Source organism: Mesoplodon bidens (assembly GCF_964165515.1).
Source record: "Mesoplodon bidens genome assembly, chromosome: 13".
Taxonomy (NCBI): domain Eukaryota; kingdom Metazoa; phylum Chordata; class Mammalia; order Artiodactyla; family Ziphiidae; genus Mesoplodon; species Mesoplodon bidens.
The window spans coordinates 18,051,454-18,077,237 of NC_138169.1; the positions used below are offsets into that span (position 1 = coordinate 18,051,454).

Below are 25,784 nucleotides of genomic sequence, written 5' to 3' on the forward strand. Positions count from 1 at the left end.
CAAACGTATGAAAAAGCTACTACTATTGTACCCATTTTACAAATGAGGAAACTGAGGCTCAGGTAGCTAAAGTCACTTTCTCAAGGTCATTCTGCACATAAATAGCAGAGCTGGGGTTAGAACCCAGGCCTGGAAGACTCTAAAATCTAGGCTCTCCCTACCCTCTGGTGCCTAGAAGGGGGTCTGTCCCCGGCAGGAGCTCTGACCCTCTGCGTGCCCTGCTGCGCCTGCCAAGAGAGGCCTCTTGCAGTGCCCTAGCCTTCCCTCCTGGCAGCCACAAAACAAACAAGGTGAGAATCAATCTTTATTTGTTTTTCTGATAATGTGTGGGGAGGGAGAGATATAGAAAAGAGGGCTTTCCAGACATTTTCCTGCAGCCCAGGTGGGATGGTAGGAGTTCCAGGAAACTCACCCTTGGTGTCCAGCCCTCCCAGTGGCATGCTGCAGAGGACAGGGGGCTGACAGCCAGCAGGGCCTTGCCCCTCCCTTGCCCTTCTCCTGGCTAAAAGTGGGGCCTGGGAGCCAGAGAGAACTGGGTTCAAGTCCAACTCTTCTCCTTACAAGCTGTGTGACTTCCCCTCTTAAAGCTCCATTTTCCTCATCTGACAAATGGGAACAAATAATACCTTTGTCATCAGGTTGTGTGTCCATGTGGCACCCTTCTAGGTGTCAGGGTCACAGGAGTGAACGAGACAGATGCATTCCCTATCTTCTCATGCTCACAGCTCAGGAATTAACTAATCTCACAAACAAATGGTCAGGGAGGGCTTCCCAGAAGAATGGACATGAGCTGGGATTGCAGGTGGGCAGGAGTTAACCAGGCAAAGAGGGGAGGGAAGGGGTCAGTGCTTGGCACTGGGGAGCAGAGTTTGTGCACTGTGGGAAGTTAACTAAATTCTCGGAACCTTGGTTTCCTGTTCTGTGAAATGGGGTCATAATGATGGTGCTGGGAAATTGAGGGCTACTGACTCCCACAGTGGGTTCATGAGTATTTCTGAGCACCTAGTGTCCCTTAAGCATAGATTTGATGGTTATGTTGTAGTAGGTGCTTACGGTGTGGCAGGCACAGCACTGGCCACTGGAACACGTGCTCTCTGCTTCAGCATCCCCATTTCACAGGTGAGGAAACTGAGGCTGTGAACCATCCACTTTCGCATCACATGGTTGCTAAATGTGGAGCTTGGAACTTGAACCCTGCTCTGGCGGCCCCGAAGCTGGCTTGGTTGGCCAGGAGTAAGCCCCAGGCTCCAGATCTGGGGACCCAGTGTGACTCTGACGCCCTTTCTCCTCCAGCTAACGTCCAGGGTAGCTGGACCCGAGGCAGACTCATGTTTCCAGGTCCCTGAAAGAGGCTCTGTTGCAGCTCCTGCTGGGGGCTGGCGGCCAACCACATCTGGGAGTGGCCACCCTGAACCCCTGTCATTACAACGGTGGCTTTGAAGAAGCTGGCAGCGGTGCTGTTTGCCCACGTGGGAGGGGGCTTCCTGAAGCCGGCCTGACTCCCCTCCTGTTCCCTTGCAGGCCGAGCAGCGCAGACAAGTCCAGGGGCAGCATGGCAGATCCCAGCGAAGGCCCCCGCGCGGGGCCTGGGGAGGTAGCCGAGCCCCCCGGGGATGAGAGTGGCATCCCCGGCGGGGAGGCCTTCCCCCTCTCTTCGCTGGCCAACCTGTTCGAGGGGGAGGACGGCTCACCGTCGCCCTGTCCGGCTGATAGTGGTCGCCCCGCTGGCCCAGGCGATGGGCGACCAAACCTGCGCATGAAGTTCCAGGGCGCCTTTCGCAAGGGGGTGCCCAACCCCATCGACCTGCTGGAGTCCACCTTGTATGAGTCCTCAGTGGTGCCTGGGCCCAAGAAGGCGCCCATGGACTCGCTCTTTGACTATGGCACCTATCGTCAGCACCCCAGTGACAACAAGAGGTGGAGGAGGAAGGTCATAGAGTGAGTATTGCTGGCTGCCTGGCCGAGGGTCTCCTCCTCTGTATTGAATCCATCCATCCATCCATCCGTTCACCCATCCATCCATCCTTCTATCCATTCATTCGTCTACCTATTCACTCATCCATCCATCCACCTATCTGTCCACCTTTCTGTATACTTGTCTATCCATTCATCTGTCTGTCCACTTATCCATCCATCTGTATATCCATCCATCTATGTATCCATCCATTATCTACTCATTCATTCATCCAGCTATCTATCTTTCCACCTAGCCATCCACTTGTCCAGTCCGTCCATCCATCCATCCATCATCTACTCATTCAAATATCTATCTGCCCATCTATCCATCTGCCACCTATCTGGCCAGTCATCCACTCATACAACAAACCTTCCATTTATCCACCATATACTTACCCAAAATCCATCCATTCTCCCATCTACTCACTGTTTCTGTTCATCCAGCCAGTCAGCTATCACACTATTCATAATTCATTCATTCATTTCATTTCCATGTCTTTCTTTTCTTCTCTCTTTCTCTTTCCCTCTCTTTCTCTGTCGTCAGCTACCCACCTTTCCGTCTGCCCATCCACTTGTCCGGTCCATCTGTCCATCATCACTCATTCAAATATCTGTTGACCCATCTATTCATCTGCTATCTCTCTGCCCAGCCATCCGCCCATGAAAACCTCTCTCAGGCCTCTGTGTGTGTCTGGAGGAGAGTCTTGAAGTCTGCAGGTGTCCTGTTGTCCCCTGGTCCTCCTCTGTTCCCCCTTGCTGATCACAGACTCATTTATGCGCTTGGATGAAGCCCACTCACCTCCTCAGCCCTTGCTTTGCTTCCTTTATTTATTCACTGAGCCACCGATTTGTTCGGTGACTGTTTCTGGAGCACCCACCACATGCCAGGTAGGGCAGTTGGCCCTGGGGCTCCAGGGATGAGTCAGACCAGATGTTACCCCTACTCAGCTCAGACACTGAGTAGCTGTCACTGGTACCTTCATTTTGGAGGGCAAGACAGGTAATAAGCAAGTGATTAGACAGTTCACTTTGGGGGAGGTGCTGAGGTGGGAGAGGGGAGCTGATACAGAAAAGGTAGTCCAGGAGGGCTTCCTGGAGCAGCCGACATTTAAGCCCAATGCTAAGGAGTGAAAAAGGGCAGCCACACAGTACGGGTGGTGGGAGGAAGGTATTCCAGGTGGAGGGAAGTGCATGTACAGGGGCCCAAGGCTAGAGAGGCTCAATGTATCCAAGAAATGGGGCCTCGCAGTCCACATGCTGTACTGGACAAATTGCATAACCTCCACGCGGAGGTGGAAACAGGCCCAGGGCAGCAAAGTGCCCTGGTGTCCCATCCCTCGAAGGTCCCATCGGAAGCTGGTGGGCTCCCTGTCTCCTTTTCCCCTTCCTCAGATCCCCTCCTTCAAGCCCTCATCCCCACCATTACCCTAGACAACCGGGGCTAACGGCTTTGGGGGGGCCGCAGAGGAGTTGGGAGGTGGCTAAGCGGCTGAGGTCTTCAGAGACCCCGAAGGCTGCCTCGGTGAGGACTGGGGGCGAGGGTGTTACTTCATCTCATTTTTTGGCTCAAAGGTCACAGTTCAGGAGCAGATAAAATGGGGGCTGCCCTAGCCTGTGTGCCCCCATCGTCAGGAAGCACCTCTTCCCCCTTCCCTGGCCCCCCATCACTGTAGGCCCTGCCCTGGGATGTAAAATCTGGGTCCCGGGCAGAGGAAGGAGGGAGAGCGGCTGTCCACTCCCCCTGGTGAGCCGCTGGCTTTCTCTGCCCTGAAGCCCCTGCCTCAGTGTCCCTTCCCCCTCTGGCCCCGCCACCTCTGTCGTGGTTCACTCTCTGCTCCCCTACACCCCCTCTTCTCCCTCCCCATCTCCACCTCTTTCTCTTCTCCATCCTGTCTTCCTTTCACAGATTGTTCTTCGCCCTTGTATGTTCCGGGCACTGGGTGCGTGAGGACATGACACAGGGCATCCCTGCCCTCATGGTGCCCCTGGGCTAGTGCTGCTCCAGCTCTTTGGCTCTCAAAACCTAGCACACAGTAGGTGCCCAATGAATGTTTATTGAATGACTGAATGAATGTGTGTTTTTTCCCTTTTTTCTTTCTCCACTGCTTCCTCTCCCACAGCCCTCTCCATCTTGTTCTGTCTCCACCTGCCTCTGTAGCTCGGCATTTCTCCCACACATACAGACTCTGGACACACAGTAGGCGCTAAATAATAACAGGAATATCAGCTAACATTTATTGGGTATTTACTTTGGTGGGGCCTGGACTAAGCACCTATGTGCATGGCCCCATTTGTCTCAAATGTTTGTTGAATGAATAAATCAAGGAGTGAATGATTAAATAAAAGATAGAGTTGCTTTATCTTTTAGTCTGGTGTTCCTCCTTTATTTTCTTACTATCTTTGTCTCTTCCAGTCTATATATTCTTAAGTACTTAATAAATGACAAATGGATGGATGGAGGGTGGGTGGATGGGTGGGTATGTGGATGGGTGGATGGATGGATGGAAGAATGGATGGGTGGGTGGGTGCATGGATGGATGGATAGGTAGATGGATGGATGGATGGATGGATGGATGGATGGATGGATGGATGGATAGGTAGATGGATGGATGGGTGGATTGATGGGTGGGTGGATGGGTGGATGGATGGATGGATGGATGGATGGAAGAATGGATGGGTGGATGGGTGGGTGTGTGCGTGGATGGATGGATAGGTGGATGGATGGATGGATGGATGGATGGATGGATGGATGGATGGATGGATGGATAGGTAGATGGATGGATGGGTGGATTGATGGGTGGGTGGATGGGTGGATGGATGGATGGATGAATGGATGTGTGGGTGGATTGGTGGGTGGGTGGATGGATGGGCTGTGTGTTTCTTTCTGTCTGTCTCCAACCAACACACAGTAGGTACCAGGTACAGTCTATTGGGATAAAACATTCCTTTGTGTCTCCAGATGTCTTTCTCCTCTCAGTCTGGTCCCTCCCTAGGGCTCCAGCTGCCCCCACCCCCCAATCGCTGGGCCCCTAAGGCTAGAGACTGTGGGGTGGGCAGAGGATGAGCCCTCCTATCACCCGGCTTCCTCCCCCTTCAGGAAGCAGCCACCGAGCCCCAAAGCTCCCACGCCCCAGCCACCTCCCATACTCAAAGTCTTCAACCGGCCTATCCTCTTTGACGTCGTGTCTCGGGGCTCCACCGCTGACCTGGACGGGCTGCTCCCCTTCCTGCTGACCCACAAGAAGCGGCTGACTGACGAGGAGTTCCGGGGTAAGCCACCCAGGAATAGCAGGTGGGCCAGCTGGGGGTTGGGGGAGGCCTGGCATTGGGGGCCCCCTTTCCCCTCAGCATTTTCCCTTGGGTTAGGGGGCTGCACTAGCCAGGAAGAGCACTGGACAGGGAGTCTGGTCCTGTGTGTCCTTTACCATATTACTTAACCTCTCTATTACTTAACCTCTCTGGGCCTTTGCTGCCTTTCTTTGTTCATTCATTCAGCCTTCATTTATGAAAAGATTAGTGTCATAGGTGAGCAGAGTCTACCCACCTGGATTCAAATCGCACCATTACCACTTAAGGGATGTGTGGCCTCTCTGGGTCTCAATTTCCTCATCCATACCCTGGGGAATAATAATAGCATAGTCCTGGCCTCTGAGGACAGAGAATTCCATAGTGCCAAGCACAAGGCAGCTGGGGTCCCAGGAGCTCCTGCCCCTTCTGAGGGGAGCTCTGGAGTGGGGAGCAGGGCATTCCTGCTTCTGCTTCTGAGGCTCTGCCCCCCTCCCCGCCCAGCTTTCTGGCTCCCCGCTATAGGCTGGAGCCCAGTCACCATTGCCCTGGGGCTTACTCAGCCCAGACAGCTCACTCTCCAGCCTTGTCCAGGCTAAGAACACCCACCTCGGGGCACTAGCTCCCTCCGCTACCCCAGGGCTTCCCTGCAAATCGGGGAAGGTGGACTGTGAGCCTCTCCACCGAAGTCAGCCACCTGCTATGTGCCGGTGCCAGGTGAGCTGTAATTAACTGGCCGAGTGACTCCACAAATCCATATAAAATGTTAAGAATTGTGGCACCTGCTAGGAAGGAGGGCCTGTCTTGGGTGGGCCGGCCATGGTAACAGCTCGGGGCTGACGACGCTTCAGGGAGATCAGGGGCCATTTTTGGAGACTTTAGGTACTTCAGGTGAATTAAGTGCGAAAGTAGGCTGACCGGGTCTGCAGTATATTTTTCACATATACCTTTATCAGCCAGATTCTTTGAACACCAAAACGATACGATGCTGTATCATTGTGTCCCATCAGAAGAGAATTACCGGACTTACAAAAAATATTCATTCATGGTGCCCAGCCAGATGCTGTGGCCTCGTTTGGGGCACAAACTTAGAGTTGCGGAGAGGGTCTCCGTGATGGTGAATCTCATTTGGCGATAACCCACATTTAAGCCCCGGCCAAATGGCCCCACCTGGCCCCCTAAGTTCACCAGGAAAAAGTGGGGAGCTTTGGGGTGGAGTGAACTCCTGTGAGATGGGGATCATGGTGCCTGTGCTTCGGCGGACAGAGCAGTGCCAGGCTGGACTTGCCAAGGCTTCTGGCTTCTCCTGAGTTCAGGACTGAGCTGAAAGGGGGCTCTAAGCCTAGGCTGGGAACCCCCAGGCCAGTGTGTCTGCATGAGGGTGGGTGGGGGACCCTAAGATAGGCTGGGAGAGGGCCCTGAAATTGTACAGAATAATGCATCTGTAGAGGGGGATTTACCGTGAGGCCCATTAATTAGGCTTCAGGCCCCTTGCTTGCTCTGGCCCCTTGTAGCCCTGGACCTAATCTGGAACTCTGTGTGTTCGCTTTCATTAACAGGATCCCCAAATTGTGTAAGTCTCAGACTCCACAGAACCTGGATTTGCCCCTGCGTGTTTTTCTAGCCAGAGGCTCGTGAGCTCATTGATTCTTAGGGGAGTCAGTGACCGGCCTTCCCCTCCACCCACACACAACCTCCAACTTGGCAGTTAATTTAGGGCCCTTGGCTCCAGCCTCCACTCATCCCCTCGTGGGCAGAGCCACTTCGCCACCTGCTGGTGGAGCCCGTAACTGCAACCCCTCCCCATTTCTGGGTAGCCGCCGTTCTTCGTTTCTTATACCAGGACCCAGGCTGGCAGCCCCGGACCCTGCTACAGCCTGGGCCTGGGGGTGTGGAAGTCCAAATCCAGGGTCTAGTTCCACATCCCACACAAACCACTTGAGCTCCTGTGGTTTGGAATTCCCTGCAGTGCCCAGCTTGCCCCTTTGCTGAATGTGTATTAATTCAACAGGTGGTTATTGGGCACCTACCAAGTGTCAGGCTCTGTGCTGGTGTGGGGCGAAAGTGGTGAGTGAAGCAGATATGACGCTGTCCTCAAGTTGCTCTCAGTCTCGAGGGTGAGACCAACTTGATCAAGCAATCACAGAAATAAATACACAATTACAAACTGTAATGTGTGTCCACAAGAGGCTGTATTGGACAATTTGACCTAATCAGGAAAATCTGGGAGAACTTCCAGGAGGAGGTGACACTTGAGCTGAGTCTGAATGAATTGCAGTTAGCCAGGTAAAAAGAGGTGGAGGAAGGATTAGAGAGGAGGTGAAAGATCAGCATGTGCAAAGGCCCTGTGGCTAACCATGACCAGAGTTGGACTCAGTCGCTATGTGGAAAGTGGATTAAGGGACGTCCAGAGAGGCTGGTGGAAACCAGGCGTGTGAGAGAAATGGTGGCTGGGCCAGGTTGGCGGCAGTGGAGATGGAGCGTGGTGGAGGGGTTGGAGAAATAGGTAAAATTTGTGGGACTTGCTGGATGTGGGGAGAAGGGGGGAAAAAGATCAGAGTGACACAAAAGTTTTGGCTGGCTGGGGACACCATCATCTACGGAGGGGACTCATGCAGACCGGGTTGGGCTTTGGGTAGGGAAAGATAATGAGGTCAGCGTGGAGAATCATGAGTTGCCTGACAATTAGAAAACGGACTGATTGAGGTTCCCCTGAGTGCGGGTGTGTCTGGACAGAATCCCCAGGGGCCTCGGCCAGCATTTGGGGTCCCCTCCCCCTTATGCAGATGGGGAACTGGAGTCCATTATCATTCGGTACATAGTTACCTGGTGTCAACTCTGGGCTGGGTGCCAGGGGTGTAGCGAAAAGTAACCAGAACGAGGCTTGTCCAAGCAACCTCACTCCTAGGAGCGGTGGGACAGAAATTCAGGTCTCTGCATTTTCCCCACTTCGCAGCACCTAAGGAGAGGCTCTAAAGCATTTCTCGTGGAGTAATAAATGCAGCAGTATTACTTATTGAAGACTCCCATCTGCCTGGCTCTGGGCTCATCAACAAATACCTATTAGCTCACGATTTCCCTTTTATATATATATAAACTTATTTATTTATGGCTGTGTTGGGTCTTTGTTGCTGCACGTGGGCTTTCCCTAATTGCGGCGAGCAGGGGCTATTCTTTGTTGCGGTGCGCGGGCTTCTCATTGTGGTGGCTTCTCTTGTTGAGGAGCATGGGCTCTAGGCACGTGGACTTCAGTAGTTGTGGCTCACGGGCTCAACAGTTGTGGCTCGCCTGCTCTAGAGTGCAGGCTCAGTAGTTGTGGCACATGGGCTTAGTTGCTTCGTGACATGTGGGATCTTCCTGGACCAGGGATCGAACCCATGTCCCCAGCATTGGCAAGCAGATTCTTAACCTCTGCGCCACCAGGGAAGTCCCACAGTTTCCCTTTGTAGCCTCAATTTAGCTAGACAAGAAACTGAAGCAGAAAAGGTCACACAGAAATCAGGAGCAAAGCCCAATTCGAGCCCCCAAAGGCCTGGCCCCAGAGCGGGCCCCTCAGCCCACACCTGCCTTTCCCATTCCTCATCCCTTTCCTGATCCCCTTCCTGCATCTGGCCGCTTTGCCCCCTGCCTGATTCACAGTTAAGTTCTCTTTTCATTGGCTCGCTCTTTTAAAGATATAAATCAACTCATGTCACCATCAAAATTAATACAAGGGGAAGAAAATTGCAAAGGGACAGTAAGCGTTAGTGAGGTTAAGGACCCATTAGGACAAAACGAAGACTGACTTCACAGGAGGGATTTGACAAGCGGATGGAACCTTGCACGCTCGGGTTTTTACTGTTATTATCGCTGCATCTGCAGAAGCCCCCAAATCCTCGAAGGTAATTTCATGTTCACTATGGCTCACAGCCTCCACTTTGGGGAATGCTGCACTCCCTCTGCTCCCCTCTAGGGGCACTAGTGTAATCGCTTCATGGGAAAAGGATCTATGTGCAAATAGGCAGGCAAAGACCGCCTCCTGGGTCTGCTTTTAGAGGTTCACGGTCCTCATTACCAGATTAAAGGTTCTGAGAAGTCCTGTAGTGAAGAAATACGGTTGGCTTTGTTTAACCCAGCATTCCCCCTTTTTATTTGATTTTTTAAAATTCTCTCCAAATATGCTTTGGTAAACACCAACCTCTCTACAGGCTGCAGCTTCCCACGTTTTAAAAAACTTCTGCTCCTGGGCTTCCCTGGTCGTGCAGTGGTTGAGAGTCCACCTGCCGATGCAGGGGACACGGGTTCATGCCCCGATCCGGGAGGATCCCACATGCCGCGGAGCGGCTGGGCCCATGAGCCATGGCCGCTGAGCCTGCGCGTCTGGAGCCTGTGCTCCACAACGGGAGAGGCCACAACAGTGAGAGGCCCGCGTACCGCAAAAAAGAAAACAAAAAACAAAACAAAAAAAAACCTTCTGCTCCTCTGAGTTTATTTGACCTTCTCAGTACCATGGGGAGCAGATAGGGAACAGGCTCGGAGAGGAGGACCGACTCCCTGCCCAGTGCCCTGTCCACAGCTGCCCAGCAGTTTGGGCCACGGGCCGAGCGCCCCTTCTCCTGCACGTCTCTCCTCACAGAGCCATCCACGGGGAAGACCTGCCTGCCCAAAGCCCTGCTGAATCTGAGCAATGGCCGCAACGACACGATCCCTGTGCTTCTGGACATCGCTGAGCGCACGGGCAACATGCGCGAATTCATCAACTCACCCTTCCGGGACATCTACTACCGAGGTGAGGCCCTGGGCCGGGCGGGAGGGGGGCACCGTCTTCACTTGTCCAACCATCCCCCCAACCGAGAGCTTCAGTCTGGGCCCCAAGTGCCAGCACGTCCCCAGGAACCAGTTGTTGAATGAATGAATGAACGGACGAAAGGACAATAACTACCCCTTCCAACTTTGATATTCTGAGCTTCAGAATCAAAGGTTCCAAGGTTCTCAGAAGCAGTGAGCCAAAGGGGCCATGAACCTTGAAATCTGGACCCGAGATGCTCAGGTTCTGGATACTCTGAGGCTTTGTTGTAATAGTTCTATGAGCCAACAGCTCAAAAAGGCACAGGTGTCACCAGTGCCAGCTCCCTGGGTCTAAATTCTGAGATCTATGAATCCAGCTTGACCTTCCAGATTCCTGGATATGCAGATTCAAAGGCTGTGAATTTTATCTCCCAAATTCTGTGAGACCACGATGCCGCTGTTTCCTCTAGGATGAAAGCCTCTTTTGAGTCTGAAAAGTTCCCACATTTGGGACCCTCCAAGTTGGATATCGCTTGAGCCTAAGATCCTGCTTGCATGATGCAGCAGATCTGGGACCTCGGGCATCAGACTCCACATCCAGGAATGTCTGAAGGTCTATTTGCTGCCCGTGGGTGGATTTCTCCCTTTTGCACCCCAGCGCCTCCCACGACTGGTTGGGTCTCTGCCCCCGGTGACTGTCCCCCACCCCATCCCAGGCCAGACCGCCCTGCACATCGCCATCGAGCGCCGCTGCAAACACTACGTGGAGCTCCTGGTGGCCCAAGGTGCTGATGTTCACGCCCAGGCCCGGGGACGCTTCTTCCAGCCCAAGGATGAGGGAGGCTACTTCTACTTTGGTGAGGAGGGGCCCGGTGGGGCCTGGGGCCCACGGGGGAGAGGCTGGGGGCTGGGGGCCTATGGTGGTGCTGGCAGCCCTGACCCCTCCCCAAACAGCCAGGGCTGCGCTGGCCACGGGCCCAGACAGCACCCGGTACGCAGGCCGCCTTCCTGGTCTTGGTCACTGAGGTCTTGTCTTTGAGGAGCAGAGCGTCACCACACTGCCCTGAGCCTCGGTTTCCCCGTCTCTACAGTGGGATCGTGATGGGATCAGAGGGTTGTGATGGGGTGTCCCCGCCCCTTAGCACTCTCGTCCTCCAGTCTGACTTAAGCTGGGACTGGTGGTCGGATTGCAGGGCCCAAATACCATCACCGCCATGTCCCAGTTGGACCCATGAAAGATTTTAAATTTCACCCCTGCTTAAAGGCACATGTTATTTGGGGTTCAGGCACAAAGTCCCTTAAAGAATCCCTGACAGCCTCCAAGTCAAATGACCCCCATCCCGTCTACCCGGGGGCATCGCCTCCAGACACGTGGCAGTCAGCCGGGGCTCGTCCACGTTGACCGTGGGCACTGCATCCATTGTCATGGTGTCTGCCCCCGGGGCCCTGTCACTGACCACCCCCTCACCCACAGGTGAGCTGCCCCTGTCGCTGGCGGCCTGCACCAACCAGCCCCACATCGTCAACTACCTGACAGAGAACCCGCACAAGAAGGCGGACATGCGGCGCCAGGACTCCCGTGGCAACACAGTGCTGCACGCGCTGGTGGCCATCGCTGACAACACTCGCGAGAACACCAAGTTCGTCACCAAGATGTACGACCTGCTGCTGCTCAAGTGTGCCCGCCTCTTCCCCGACAGCAACCTGGAGGCCGTGCTCAACAACGACAGCCTCTCGCCCCTCATGATGGCCGCCAAGACGGGCAAGATTGGGGTGAGTGCAGGGCCGGGGGCACACACCCATTCTTGCCCCTACAGACAGACAGACAGAGAGAGAGAGAGAGAGAGAGAGAGAGAGAGAGAGAGAGAGAGAGAGAGAGAGAGAGAGAGAGACACACACACACACACACACACACACACACACACACACACACACACACGGGAGGGACTGCTGCTGGCATGCGTTATTATTATTATTATTATTATTATTATTATTATTATTTATTTTATTTTTTTTTTGCGGTACGCGGGCCTCTCACTGTTGTGGCCTCTCCCGTTGCGGAGCACAGGCTCCGGATGCACAGGCTCAGCGGCCATGGCTCACGGGCCCAGCCGCTCCGCGGCATATGGGATCCTCCCAGACTGGGGCACGAACCCGTATCCCCTGCATCGGCAGGCGGACTCTCAACCACTGCGCCACCAGGGAGGCCCAAGCATGCGTTATTATTAATGTGCACACCCACCTCCCATCCTGCCAACCCCAGTGTGCAGATGTCCCAGCTCAAGAACCTGCTATGGCTCCCTATTGTCCAGCCAAGCTATTCAACCTCTTCCCAGAGCCTCTCTGCTCATCCCACCCCATTGGATGCTCACTGCCCCATTCCCACCAGCCAGGGCAAGCCACTGACAGAGAACTGAGTTCCAGAGCTGCAGCCCTGAAGTACTCCCCTCTACTCCATGGCAGGGGTCCTGACTCAGCCTCTAACCTGCTGAGTGGCTGTGTGCCAGTTGCTTCCCTCTCTGGCCTCACAGCACAGGGCCTAGAGCAGGATTTCTCAGCTTGGGCACTAGTAACATTTGGGTCTGGATGTTCTGGGGTGTGGGGCTGCTCTGTGTCATTGTGGGATGTTTAGCTGCATCCCTGGCCTTGACCCACTAGATGCCAGTAGTACCCCCCACTGATTGTGACAACCCCAAATGTCTCCAGACATTGCCAAATTGTCCCCTGGTGGGGGGCACCCATCGCCCTGATTGAGAACCAGATCTGGGGTTCTCTAGAGTCAGGAGCACCTGGGTCCAAGGCCAGGCTCTGCCACTTCCCAGCATGTCACCTCAGGCATCTCACCACTCTGTGCCTCAGTTTCCTCATCTGTAAAATGGGGATAACAATAGTGCCCTGTGGTATATAGTGTTCTGACAACTCAATGAGGTGATCCACTTAAAGCTGTTAATAAAGATCCTGGGATGGGTAATAAGTGTTCAATAATCGGTAAGGGTTATTATTCCTCTATTAAAAATATAGCAAAAAATTACTGAAATCACAATTATACCAGAGTCCTGAGGCGGTAGAAAAGGCCTGGGTTTAAAATCTGGCTTTGCCTATTGAACTCTGTGGCCTGGGGGGACTCCCACCTGGATCTGTTCCCCAGTTCCCCTGTGTGTAAGCCAGAGATAGTGGGAGTAGCAATAAGAAGGACCGAATAGGATAATTATTACTAGATTTAACGGATCAGTAAGATGGATTAATTGCTGTTTTAATTATGTAAAGAAGATACTCATGACAACTCAGATTCTTAAGGCTGACCTGGGTTCAGTCTGGCTTCAGTGGGCTGTGTGGCCTCAGGGAACATCCTTCTTTTCTCTGAGCCTCTGTTTGCTCATCTGTCAACCAGGATGGTAAGGGTAGGAATTAGACAAGATGATGTGAGGAAAGGGTCCGGCATACAGCAGGTGCTCAGTAAATATTTTACCCTTCCCTCCATCCTGCTCTCTGGGGAGGTGCTATTTGATGGGCTGACCAAGCTCCCAGGGTCCCTCCAATGTGTGTGGCCCAGCAGCAGTGCTCCCTGCCCCCCAGAGGACCCCCTGACCCTCCCTCCTCCCATGCAGATCTTTCAGCACATCATCCGTCGGGAGGTGACAGACGAGGACACCAGGCATCTGTCCCGCAAGTTCAAGGACTGGGCCTATGGGCCAGTGTATTCCTCACTCTATGACCTCTCCTCCCTGGACACGTGTGGGGAAGAGGCCTCTGTGCTGGAGATCCTGGTGTACAACAGCAAGATCGAGGTAGGCATCAGGGCAGGAGATGGGGCCCAGTGAAGGAGGGGCCCAAAGTGGTGGGTCTGTGAACTGGATGCAGAAGAAGAGGCCAACTAAGTGCCCAGAACAGCATCTGGCACTGGGGGGAAATGGGAGGTTGTAAGGATCGGGCTTCAGGGGCAAGCAGGACTGGTTCAGAATTCTGGCTCTGTAACTTACGTGCTGTATGACTCCGGACAAACTACCCAACCTCTCTGAGTTGCAGCTTCCTCTTTTGTACCATGTGGATAAAGATAGAGCATTTCCCATTGGGTTGCTGGGAGGACCAAATGAACAGCCTGGCGCAGGGTAAACATTATGTGTCAGCTATTATCATTAGCATTTGTTATATGAAGTTTTTAAAAGCTCTTTTTTTTAACTTAGGAGTATTTTATGAACATCGTTCTGCACCATTAAATATTCTTCTGCAATATCATTGCTGCGTGGAAATGTACCACATTCTAATTAACCATTCCTCTATTCTTGGTCATTTGGGTTTGTTTCTGCACTTAACTATCAGGAATAACACTGCAGTGGCATCTTTGTGACTACATAATTGCACAAATCCTTGATGATAAAGAAACTCAAGTCGTTAAAGGGACAGGATGCTGTACAAATGGGGCAGAAAGTGCTGGGTCCTGGGTGCAGAAGGTCTCCCTTCTAGTGCCGGCTCTGTGAGCTTGGACAGATGCCTTTCCCCTACCAGAGCTCACTTCCCTCATCTTTGAAATTAGTGACCAACTTGATTTAGATTGGGGATGGTGGGAAGTTTAGCATCTCTGCTGCAAACTCTGATTGATTGGTAGTGTCTGCCCAGGGAACTGTATAGCGAACTACTGTGTGGGACTTAATTATTGATGTCTGTCCTGGGTTCAGAGTTGGAAAATTGTGGTGAGTCAAGTATTTATTATCCTTGGTCTAAATTTCCAAGTCCCACTTCCTGAATCAGAATTTCTGAGGTTGGAACCCAGGAATTTTTTTTTTTTTTTTTTTTTTGCGGTACGCGGGCCTCTCACTGTCTTGGCCTCTCCCGTTGCGGAGCACGGGCTCGGGACACGCAGGCTCAGGCGGCCATGGCTCACGGCCCCAGCCGCTCTGCGGCACGTGGGATCTTCCCGGACGGGGGCACGAACCCGTGTCCCCTTCATCGGCAGCATCGGCCGGCAGACTCCCAACCACCGCACCACCAGGGAAGCCCAGGGATTTATATTTTTAACAAGCTCCACAGGTGATTTTGCTGCCAGCGGCTTGGCACCATCCACAGATTGGAGTTTGGGGACCACAAGAATAGATATTCTTTAGGGATCTTTCTAGCTCTGGGTTCTATGAGTCTAGAACAGGCTGGAAAGGTAAGCTGGGGGAGAATTGGGCAGAGCCTCGAATGCTGAGTGCAGAAGTTTGGGTGTCATTGAAGAATGAATTAGGAGGAAAAAGTGCTCCCACGGCAGAGGGTGGGGGAAGGCGTACTGGAGTCAGCCTGTCTAGCCCCCTGACCACCCCGCCTTCCACAGAATCGCCACGAGATGCTGGCCGTGGAACCCATCAATGAACTACTTCGGGACAAGTGGCGAAAGTTTGGCGCCGTTTCCTTCTACATCAACGTGGCCTCCTATCTGTGCGCCATGGTCATCTTTACCCTCACCGCCTACTACCAGCCGCTGGAGGGCACTGTGAGTGACCGTGAGCCAGGCAGAAGCTGGGGCACAGCGGGGTCCCCCGTGGGAGGGACTGGAGAAGGCTTAGGGATGGATAGGGGGAATTCCCTGGCCGTCCAGTGGTTAAGACTCCGTGCTCTCACTGCTGAGGGCCTGGGTTCAGTAAATCCCTGGTCGGGGGAACTAAGATCCCATAAGCTGTGTGGTGCAGCCAAAAAAAAAAAGAAACGGATGGGGAGGTGCCTACCCCACACCCAGGGGGAAGAGGGTGAGGGAGGGAGGAGGCTCCACAGGACGTAGATGTTTGGGGCATTGGGGAACATATGGATCTGGGACCAGCTGTTGGTGGGGCTGGGGGAGGACTTGCATGCTCCCTGCCCCCCAGCCGCCATACCCTTACCTCACCACGGTGGACTACCTGAGGCTGGCCGGCGAGATCATCACGCTCTTCACCGGGGTCCTGTTCTTTTTCACCAACGTGAGTGCTTGGCCTCCCCCCTCCTCCCCCCGCCCACCCTGCCCGTCCCCCTCCTCTCCCTCCACCTCTTTTAGCTCCGTTTCTCCTCCCCTCCGCACTTCTGTTGGCTCCACCTGTCTCACACGTCCCCTCCCTTCCTCCAGATCAAAGACTTGTTCATGAAGAAATGCCCTGGAGTGAATTCTCTCTTCATCGATGGCTCCTTCCAACTACTCTAGTGAGTAGAGGTCCCTGGGGTGGCAGCTTCTGGGTGAGGAAGGTGGGGTTGGAAGGGACATCATCCAGGTTTGGTAGTGGGATAGGGGCTGACTCTGTTAGGAGTGAATTCACCCAGCCTGATCAGGACAAGGCCAGGGTCTTCTGGTTAAAGCAAGATTCTGGTTGCTAAAGAGTTATCACCGTATACACCATGGATAGAAATAATTTAACCTCTTATGCTTGTGATTAATTGCTAATGTCTGCCAGGAGTGCCCATGTTAAGAATCTTGAGGCTATGTCTGTGTTTAGTGGGAAAGAGTGCTGGGATCGATTAATGATGTCTGCCTAGGGCACAGGATGTGTTGTTATGTGTGTGTTACTTCTTTTCCCTTTTCCTTAGAGTTAGAGAACAATGAAAATTCACTTAGCCACAAAATCGCCACTGAATCTTTCTCTACCAATTCCAAAGGACATCACTTTGGGTTCTGGTAGGGCCTCAGGGCCATTACACACATATCAGTTGCTAATTAATTGAGCGTTCAGGTTAACAGGATGCTGGGGAACCCAATGAATCCACATGGTTTCTCTTCTGGGTGTCATTGGACTGTGCTACTACCTAGAGGGCTTGAGGGCATGCCTCCCCCTCCAGGGCGTCATTCTCCTCTCTCCCCCCTGGCCCCTCTTGTGATCTCTGCTGCCCTGTAGCTTCATCTACTCTGTGTTGGTGATTGTCTCGGCGGCCCTCTACCTGGCGGGGATTGAGGCCTACCTGGCTGTCATGGTCTTCGCCTTGGTCCTGGGCTGGATGAACGCCCTTTACTTCACCCGTGGGCTGAAGCTGACAGGGACCTATAGCATCATGATCCAGAAGGTATGGGGTGGGGGGGTTTCCTCTGGACTTGTGTGTCCTTGGAGGAAGCCACACACATCACATATGTACAGACAGTGCTGGCGGCCTTGAGGCTGTGGGGTGCTGTGGGGGCAGTGGGCAGGGCCTGGACATCAGAGAGGGACAGGGTGGAGCTGGAGAGAAGATTTGGGATGAGGTGTTGGGAAAGTGAGAAACCATGTGTCTCATCTTTGCCTCCATATTCCCGCCGGGGTCTTTAGATCCTCTTCAAAGATCTTTTCCGCTTCCTGCTGGTCTACTTGCTCTTCATGATTGGCTACGCTTCAGGTGAGCTCCGGGTGCCCAGGTGGGCCTGGCGGGGGTGGTACTGGGACAGGAGCGGCCACCACAATGTGTGGAGGAAAATAACCAGCGTTTGTAGAGTTCTCATTGTGTGCCTGGCACTGGGCTAAGTCCTTGCCCATTCCTGCCTCATTTAATCCTCCCAACAAGTCTGTAAGGGAAGTAAGTGCCTTTCTTATCACCTTTTACAGATAAGGAAACTGAGGCTTAGAAAGGTTAAATAACGTGCCCAAGTTCAAAAGCTAGGGAATGGTAAAATTGGTGTCTTAGCTATTGTTGCAAAAGATGCCACCCAAAACTTAGTGGCTTAAAACCACCACCACTGACGATTACATTCAAGTCTGTGGCCCAGCTGGGTGGTTGTGCCGACCTGGGCCAGGTTTGGCTAATCTTGATGGGCTCCTGTGTCTGTGCTCAGCTGGCGGGTTGGCTGCTGGCTGACTGATGTAGCTAGGGGGTGGCCTCAGTTGGGGGTGACTTCGCTGTCTTCCCTGGGGTCACTCATCTCCAGCCAGCTAGTTTGGACTTGGTCACACGGTGGTCTGAGGGTTCCCAGAATGTGAGCGGAAGTGTTCAAGGTCACTGCCTGGCACAGCATCACTTCTGCTTCACCCTATTGACCAAAGCAAGTCTTAAAGCCAGCCTTGATTCAAGGAGTGGGAAATAGACTCTACCCTCCTGGTGGCAGGAGCTACAAAGCCACATTGAAGGGGTGTGGTTACAGGGGAGGGTGCATTTTAATCATTCATCTACCAGCCCAGGTCTTTCTTTTTTTTTTTTTAATAAATTTATTTATTTTATTTATTTTATTTTTGGCTGCGTCGGGTCTTTGTTGCTGCGCGCGGGCTTTCTCTAGTTGCGGTGGGCGGGGGCCACTCTTCGCTGTGGTGCACGGGCTTCTCATTGCGGTGGCCTCTCTTGTTGCGGAGCATGGGCTCTAGGCGTGCAGGCTTCAGTAGTTGTGGCTCGCGGGCTCTAGAGCGCAGGCTCAGTAGTTGTGGCGCATGGGCTTAGTTGCTCCGCGGCATGTGGGATCCTCCTGGACTAGGGCTCAAACCCGTGTCCCCTGCATTGGCAGGCGGATTCTTAACCACTGCACCACCAGGGAAGCCCCAGCCCAGGTCTTTCTTAAGGCTCAGCACTGGCTCCCTCTAATAGGCTTTCTCCTTGATGACCTGATGCTGTGGGACCTCAGTGGCACAGACCATGGGGGAAGGGCCAGGGATGGGGAAACTAATCAAGCTTTTGGGCTGGTTCCCAAGGGGTGGGTGATCTGCCATCCAATGCCCAGTATCCAAAAGGGAGTGGCCAACTCAGGCTTCACCAGGCCACATTCACATCTGAGGAGGTTGGTCTAGGAACCAGCCCTGGCAGCAGGAATCTGATGATGGTGATATTTTAACCCAGATGGTGCTAAGGCTCTGTGTGGATTATTTTGGAGAAGGAGAACTGTGGCCTTAGCTTAGATGGGGAGAGAGGGACAGGGTCCAACTGCCCCTACCAGGAGTAGGACTGGAAAGAACTAGACAGATTGTCAAGGGTTCTCCAGTGGTTTGAAAGTCTATCAGGAGTCCAGACGTACCACAGTCCTAAATATAGAAACTGAGCCAGAAACCTAGGGGTTAAAGTAGCAACTTAGTGATCAGCTTGGTCCCAGGGCTTCTCCTACTAGGGAACACTAGATCCGCATTCTGAGGCTGACATATCCCAAACATGGTACATGTGCTGCTGTTTCCCACTATTGTGCCCATGACAGACATTGCTAATGGATCACAGAATCCTTCTCAACACATATTTCAGCAGTCGCTACAGATTTGAATAGCATTAGTATATGAGTTGGAACCTGCTTACTGTAATCCCAGGTTGAAGGCATGGTGACAGTCTATGCCCCACTGACTGAAGGGGCTCAGCCCCCTCATGCTCCCTGCTGTGAATGGTGTAGGAGCAGATGCACATGTTGGTGCTAAACTGTGTTGAGAAGGACTCTGAAGCTTCTTCTGGGTTTAGTGGGAAGGGATGAGCACCACGATCAGTTTGAGATGTCTAGAGGGGGTGAGGGCCTTAGTGAGAACGGCTTCTTCCACCCTTCCTCTCTGGGCTGCTGTGAGCTGGGAAACAGGAGCACACGAGAGAGTCTGCCCCCAGAATGCTGGCATTCCAGGCTCCCAAGACCTCTAAGAACAATAGGCACGATGAGATTTTTCTTAGCCTTGGCACTGCTGACATTTGGGATCAGATAATTCTCTGTGGTGGAAACTGTCCAGTGCATGGTGGGATGTTGAGCAGCATTGCTGGTCTTTCTTTTTTTTTTTTTTTTTTTAATTTTTTTGGCCATGCCGCATGGCATGCGGGATCTTAGTTCCCTGACCAGGGATCGAACCCACGCCCCCTGCAGTGGACGTGCGGAGTCTTAACCACTGGACCACCAGGGAAGTCCCAGCATCCCTCATCTTTACCCACTAGGTGCCAGTAGTGCTCCCCCCTCCAGCTGTGACAACCAAAAATGTCTCTAGACCTACCAAAGGTGCCCTGGGGGAAAAATTACTCCCGGTTGAGAACCACTGGACTAGGTCCTGGGAACCTCTTCCTTGTTAACAAGAGTCTGTGGACAGAGCAAAGGCTTTGCATGCAGGAGGGCCCAGATGTGACTGCTGGCATGGCTTCCTCGCTTAGTAACCTTGGGCCAGCCTCTCCCCTCACCAGGCCTCAGCGTTCCCCTCCGACAAATGGGAAGGGTCCTCACCCTTGGTGAACCATCACCGCCGTCCCTCCCACAGCCCTGGTCTCCCTCCTGAACCCGTGTGCCAACATGAAGATCTGCAGCGAGGACCACACCAACTGCACCGTGCCCACGTACCCCTCGTGCCGCGACAGCGAGACCTTCAGCACCTTCCTCCTGGACCTCTTCAAGCTGACCATCGGCATGGGCGACCTGGAGATGCTGAGCAGCACCAAGTACCCTGCAGTCTTCATCATCCTGCTCGTCACGTACATCATCCTCACATTCGTGCTGCTCCTCAACATGCTCATCGCCCTCATGGGGGAGACGGTGGGCCAGGTGTCCAAGGAGAGCAAGCACATCTGGAAGCTGCAGGTGAGGCCCCAGGACTCCCATCCCCCCCGCCAGCCACTCTTCTCCTTCTAAGATGGGCCCACCTGACCCGCCTCACCTCCTCGGCCTTGCGTTCTGGGCGAGCCGCACCATCTCATTCTGCCTCCACTGCCCTGTCTGTAAAATGGGCACCGAAGACCGCCATCTGTTTCCCAGAGCCGCCTAACACACTTCCAGGTGGCTTCTTGCCTGACCACTAGCAGTGGACTCAGATTCCCTTGTGGTCCAATTTGTGGTATACAGTCAGCTTCACCCGGCTCCACTGAGCGAGCTCTGTCGGCACAGGAAATGCTCAAAGAGCATCACATTTCACATGTCAGTGAGGGTTCTGCAGTGAGCATGGGGGGCAGCTTCCGTGCCCCACCCTGGCCCAAGAGACAAGGCTGGCATGCGTACAGGCCACCCCAGAGCCGGGAAGCGTCAGCATTCTCATCAGAGGGGCTTTTACCAGCCCAGGGGTAGCTTCCAGGTTCCCCACCTGCCCCCCGCCAAGCAGATGTGGTTGGATGTAGATGTGGGCCTCGTGGGCACTGGGGAGCTGCTGCCTTTGCTTCCCACAGGTTGCTGTGCAGTCCTAGACAGCAGAGGCCCTGGGGGTGGGCGTCACAGCCCACCTGGGTGCATGCAGTTCAAGAACTGGGGTTCCCAATAAATTCACTGTCGCTGCAAGGCCCGGGAACGCAGCATCCCCGTTTACCATCACTTGGTACATTTCCAGGAAAAGGCGCAGTGAGAAAAAACTCCAGGGTCCTCCTCCCAGGTCTGGGTCTCAGGGGACCTTCTGGACCTGCTCTTAACCTTTATCCATACTGCTTACTTCCCCGGGCCTCAGTTTCCCCACTGGGTATAACTCATAAGATGCCACTGGCAGCCTATGGACTGGATTTGACCAGCCCAGATTTATTTTTTTCCTGCATCACCATATTTTTTTTAATTAATGCAAAACTTTTAAGTTAAGAGATTTCATAGAAAAATCCATATTTCTGGCCTTTCTTGAAAGGTTGGAAGGCTGGCAAGGTGAGCTCACGTTCCTGCCTGGCAGCGCTCAGATAGATGAGAGGTGGCTGCCCCCTTTACACAGGGTGGGGGACGTGCACCCCCTGGCCTGCACCAGTCCCCACCCCTCCCTGGGGATGCCCAGCACCGAGGGGACACATGGTGTCCTGGGGCACAGGCTACTGGTCCTTCTTCATTCATTTTCTTCCGCCAGGCCCCTGTGGGTATTTGAGTTTTTAATCCAGAGGCAGTGGGAGCTGGGAAGCCTAGTTCTTTGCCCAGACTGGCCCACTGAATCATTCCTGCCTTGAGAGCAGTTAGGCGAGGCTGGAGGCGGCTCACCCATGCCTGCCCGCCCTACCTCCCTCCCCGCAGTGGGCCACCACCATCCTGGACATCGAGCGCTCCTTCCCTGTGTTCCTGAGGAAGGCCTTCCGCTCCGGCGAGATGGTGACCGTGGGCAAGAGCTCAGACGGCACTCCAGACCGCAGGTGGTGCTTCAGGTGAGGCCGGGTGAGTGGGCAGGACAGGACCATCGGGCCTCCTTACATTTTCTACCCATTGCCACTTCCCGAGCCACTGAGGCCCCCATGGGCCCAACCAGAACTCAGTTCCACCAGCTGATCTTGGGCCAGTTGGTTTAGTTCTCAGCCTTGGTTTCTTCATCTGTGAAATGGGGACAATGATAGCATCACTCCCTCGGCCATCTGTGTGGATTAGACGGGTTGGCACGTGAGATGTGCACAGCCAGCACCTGACGCATGTTGGGACAGACACCCCCCGATTCAACAGGTGTTACTGCTCTGTCCTTTGGTGGAGGAAGCAGACTCAGAGGCGGGTTCTCATCACAGGGCACCGCCCTCTGTCGGCGAACCAATGGGGTGGGTTTCAGGTCTCCGGCCAAAAGGGGGAATCTGAGCTATCAGCAGCTTCCAGGGCTTGGGACCTTACCCAGATGCACAGGGAATGCCAGCTTCTTAGGGGAACCCCTGGGTGAATCTTTTGTTTTAAGGGGACTCAGTCTTTGTAATGTGGTTGCCAGCACAGAGCCTAAGCATCATGTTTGGAGTCAGGCAAAGTCAGTTTCTGCTATGATAGCCCCCACCTCACAGGCCAGCTAGTCAGTCCTGTTCAATTTGAATTTGAAGTTCAAGCCCCGACTGTGATTTATCAGCTTTGTAACCTTGGATGAATAGTTCAAGCCTCGGTTTGCTCATCTGTAAAATGGGAACAGAGAATGTATCTTCCTTGCTGGGTCCTGACCCATAGGAAAAAATGCTTAAAAAATGGAAACTGAATGAAAATAACTTAAAAATAATTTTAGAAAGGAAAAATTATCTTGAGCCCATTTGGGCCCCAAAAGGTAAAACCTGACTTTAGGAGGGTGTCTCAATAATAAGAGTGAGAATATCAAGAAGGAGGGTGTCCATCTACAGATGAGTGGATATATAGCCGTACAAATAAGGTCTTTCCACACAATGGAATATTATTCAGCCATAAAAAGGAATGCAGTACTGATCCAGGCTACATTGTGGATAAAACTTGAAAACATGATGCTAAGGGAAAGCAGCCAGACACAAAGGCCACATGCTGAATGATTCTACTTACATGAAATGTCCAGAATAGTTAAATTCATAGAGAAAGAAAGTAGAACAGAGGTTACCAGGGGCTGGTGGGAAGGGGAATGGGGAGTTATTGCTTAATGGGTACAGAATTTCTGTTTGGGGTGATGAAAATGTTTTGGAAATAGGTAGGGGTGATGGTTGCACAATCTTAGGAATGTATTTAATGCCATTGAATTGTACACTCAAAAGTGGTTGAGGGGGACTTCCCCGGCGGTCCAGTGGTTAAGACTCCGTGCTTTTACTGCCAGGACAGACACCTGGCAGGGAAACTAAAATTCTGCAAGCTGCGTGGCGCAGCCAAAAAAAAAAAAAAAAAAAAAAAAGTGGTTGAAATGGCAAATTTTATGTTATATATATTTTATCAGAATAAAAAAAAAGTAGGAGGGTATGCTGGGAGGCTGGAACAGGGATGCTGCCTGGGGGTGGGGAAGGGGTGCTATCTCTGGGGGGCTCCCCTTGACCCTCCCTCCGCTGTGGCCCCACCAGGGTGGACGAGGTAAACTGGTCTCACTGGAACCAGAATTTGGGCATCATTAACGAGGACCCCGGCAAGAATGAGAACTACCAGTATTACGGCTTCTCGCACACCATGGGCCGCCTCCGCAGGGGTGAGTAGAGGGCGGAGTAGAGGGGTGGGGGACATTCAGGGGTGCAGAGGGGGAGCCCTGGTCCTCCTCATCTCTGATTTGTTTTGAGCAGTCCTGTCCCTTTTCTGGGACTCAGTGTTCTCATCTGTAGAATGGAAGGGTCTGATGGGCTGGCCACTGAGCTTCCTCCGCTGCTTGTGAAGGTCTGGGGCCCCTCCGTTCCACTCAGCTGAGTGCATGAGATGCAGTGGAGAGGTCACGGGCACTCAGGCGTCCTGACCCAGGCTTGAATTCTTATTCTTTCATTTACTCCTGTGTGTTCCTGGGCGGACCCTGTGACCTCTCTGAGCCCCACTTTCTACCTCTATAAAACAGGGATAATATACCTCCTCCTTTAGAGCCCTGTGGAGTGCCCGGTACACAGAAGGTGCTCAATATTTGCACGTGCACTCTCCACCAACCCTCACCCTTCCCTCCGCCGCGCTCACTACAGATCGCTGGTCCTCGGTGGTGCCCCGCGTGGTGGAGCTGAACAAGAACTCGAACCCGGACGAGGTGGTGGTGCCTCTGGACAACGTGGGGAACCCCAGCTGTGACGGCCACCAGCAGAGTTATCCCCCCAGGTGGAGGACTGACGACGCCCCCCTCTAGGGGCTTCAGGCAGGAGTAGGGTCCCCTCCACCGCTCCTTTCTAGTCCACCCGCATTTCAGCGGCGCCTCCTGGGGTGTCCCCCGCACCCTCCTTCGACCCCCAGAGGTGAGGGCCAGGTGGAGATGCCAGGGGGGCCCCAGGACCCTCTGGTCCCCAGGCTCCTGCCTCCAGCCCCACCTCCCCCACTGGGCGCGGGGCTCCTGGCCGCCTGTCTCACTCCCATGGAGTCACATAAGCAACACCAGTCTCTCCGCCCACCGGGGCTCAGACCCTGGCCTCTCCATTTATTTATTTGCTCTGTTCTCAGGAAAGTGGCACAACCTCCACCCCCAACTGGAGCCTGGCAGAGGCCTCAGGCCCCTGTCCCAGGTGCACTGCCGCCGGCTAAGCCCCCGGCCCCGCCCCACGCACACCGTGGCCGCACAGGCCACCCTGGGCTGAAGTGGGGTGGCTTTGCTGAAGGGCCGGGCCCTCGGGGCGGGGCTGCGCCTTCTGTGTGTTCTGTAGGGGATTGTTGGTGCTCAATAAATGTTCACTGATGGTGGAGACGGTGGGGAAGACAGTAACAGGCATGGGGAAGACGGCACAGAGATGGACGAGCTAAGAGATGCCTGTGTCGGGGGGACGGGGCGGTGGGGATGAGAACAGAACGGGGGTTAGTAGTAACGACCAAGGTGACGTCTAGGGTGATGGTTGGTGGGGGGTGGTGGCCTGAGAGATGGAGGTGAGAGTGGAGTGTGATGGGAAGGTAGAGACAAAGGGAGTGAGGAGAGGAGGAGTGCCGGCGGAGGGATAGTGATGCTGGGGGGAGATTGTAAAGCTCATCATGGGATAGTGATGCTGGTGGGTAGGAAAGCTGCTGGGAGAGGGCAGGGCAGAGGCAGAGTGGACAGGCACAGAGATGGGTGAGCCATCCAGTGTCAGCAGTGGGGTGATGCTGAGGATGAGAGCGGCCTTGGTAAGGACAGCGGTGGTGACTGGAGCCGTGAGAGTGCTTGTGGATGGGACCGCGTGCCACAGGGGCTGTGAATGTGAGCTGGAGTTGAAGGCCGACCTGCTTCCCTTCTGAGGGCAGCCATTCTTCCCAGGGTCACACCCCACCGCTGATCAAGCCCCCAGGGCAGCTCCAAGCCTCTGGGCATGAGGAGGGGCCCCCAAAATACCCCATCCTGCTGCTCCACCCTGAAGTGGAGGAATCTGCAGCCAGCTGAAGTTACCCTCTGACCTCCCAGGTTCCTGGTCCCGGCTTGGACTAGGCCTTACTTCCTCTCTGAAGCTTCAGTTGAGAAGAGCTTGGGTCTCTGAGGAGCTGGCCAAGGGCAGCTGAAGTGGGAGACGCACAGGGCGTGGGGTCTGTAGACCCGAGTTCACACCCTCTGCCCAAACTGTGGCAATGGGTCCCTTTACTTTGGGCCTCCATGTCCCCGTCTGTCAGAAGGATGTCATATAGTCTGTTCAGCTGTATGAGAATGAAGGGGAGC

The 25,784-nt window shown here is 53.7% G+C and overlaps 1 protein-coding gene across 1 annotated transcript; it reads left to right on the forward strand.

Moving 5' to 3' along the window:
• Positions 1-1,552: 1,552 nt before the first annotated feature.
• Positions 1,553-24,802, forward strand: TRPV4 (transient receptor potential cation channel subfamily V member 4; the record flags this gene model as incomplete). The annotated part of the gene is made up of 15 exons (XM_081252353.1): positions 1,553-1,938; positions 5,054-5,226; positions 9,857-10,009; positions 10,725-10,865; positions 11,483-11,781; positions 13,617-13,796; positions 15,320-15,478; positions 15,849-15,941; positions 16,085-16,158; positions 16,845-17,010; positions 17,250-17,316; positions 20,109-20,425; positions 21,815-21,942; positions 23,551-23,672; positions 24,145-24,802. The coding sequence occupies 15 exons, from the start codon at positions 1,553-1,555 to the stop codon at positions 24,300-24,302; spliced, it is 2,616 nt and encodes an 871-aa protein (XP_081108479.1). The 3' UTR covers positions 24,303-24,802.
• Positions 24,803-25,784: the final 982 nt, after the last annotated feature.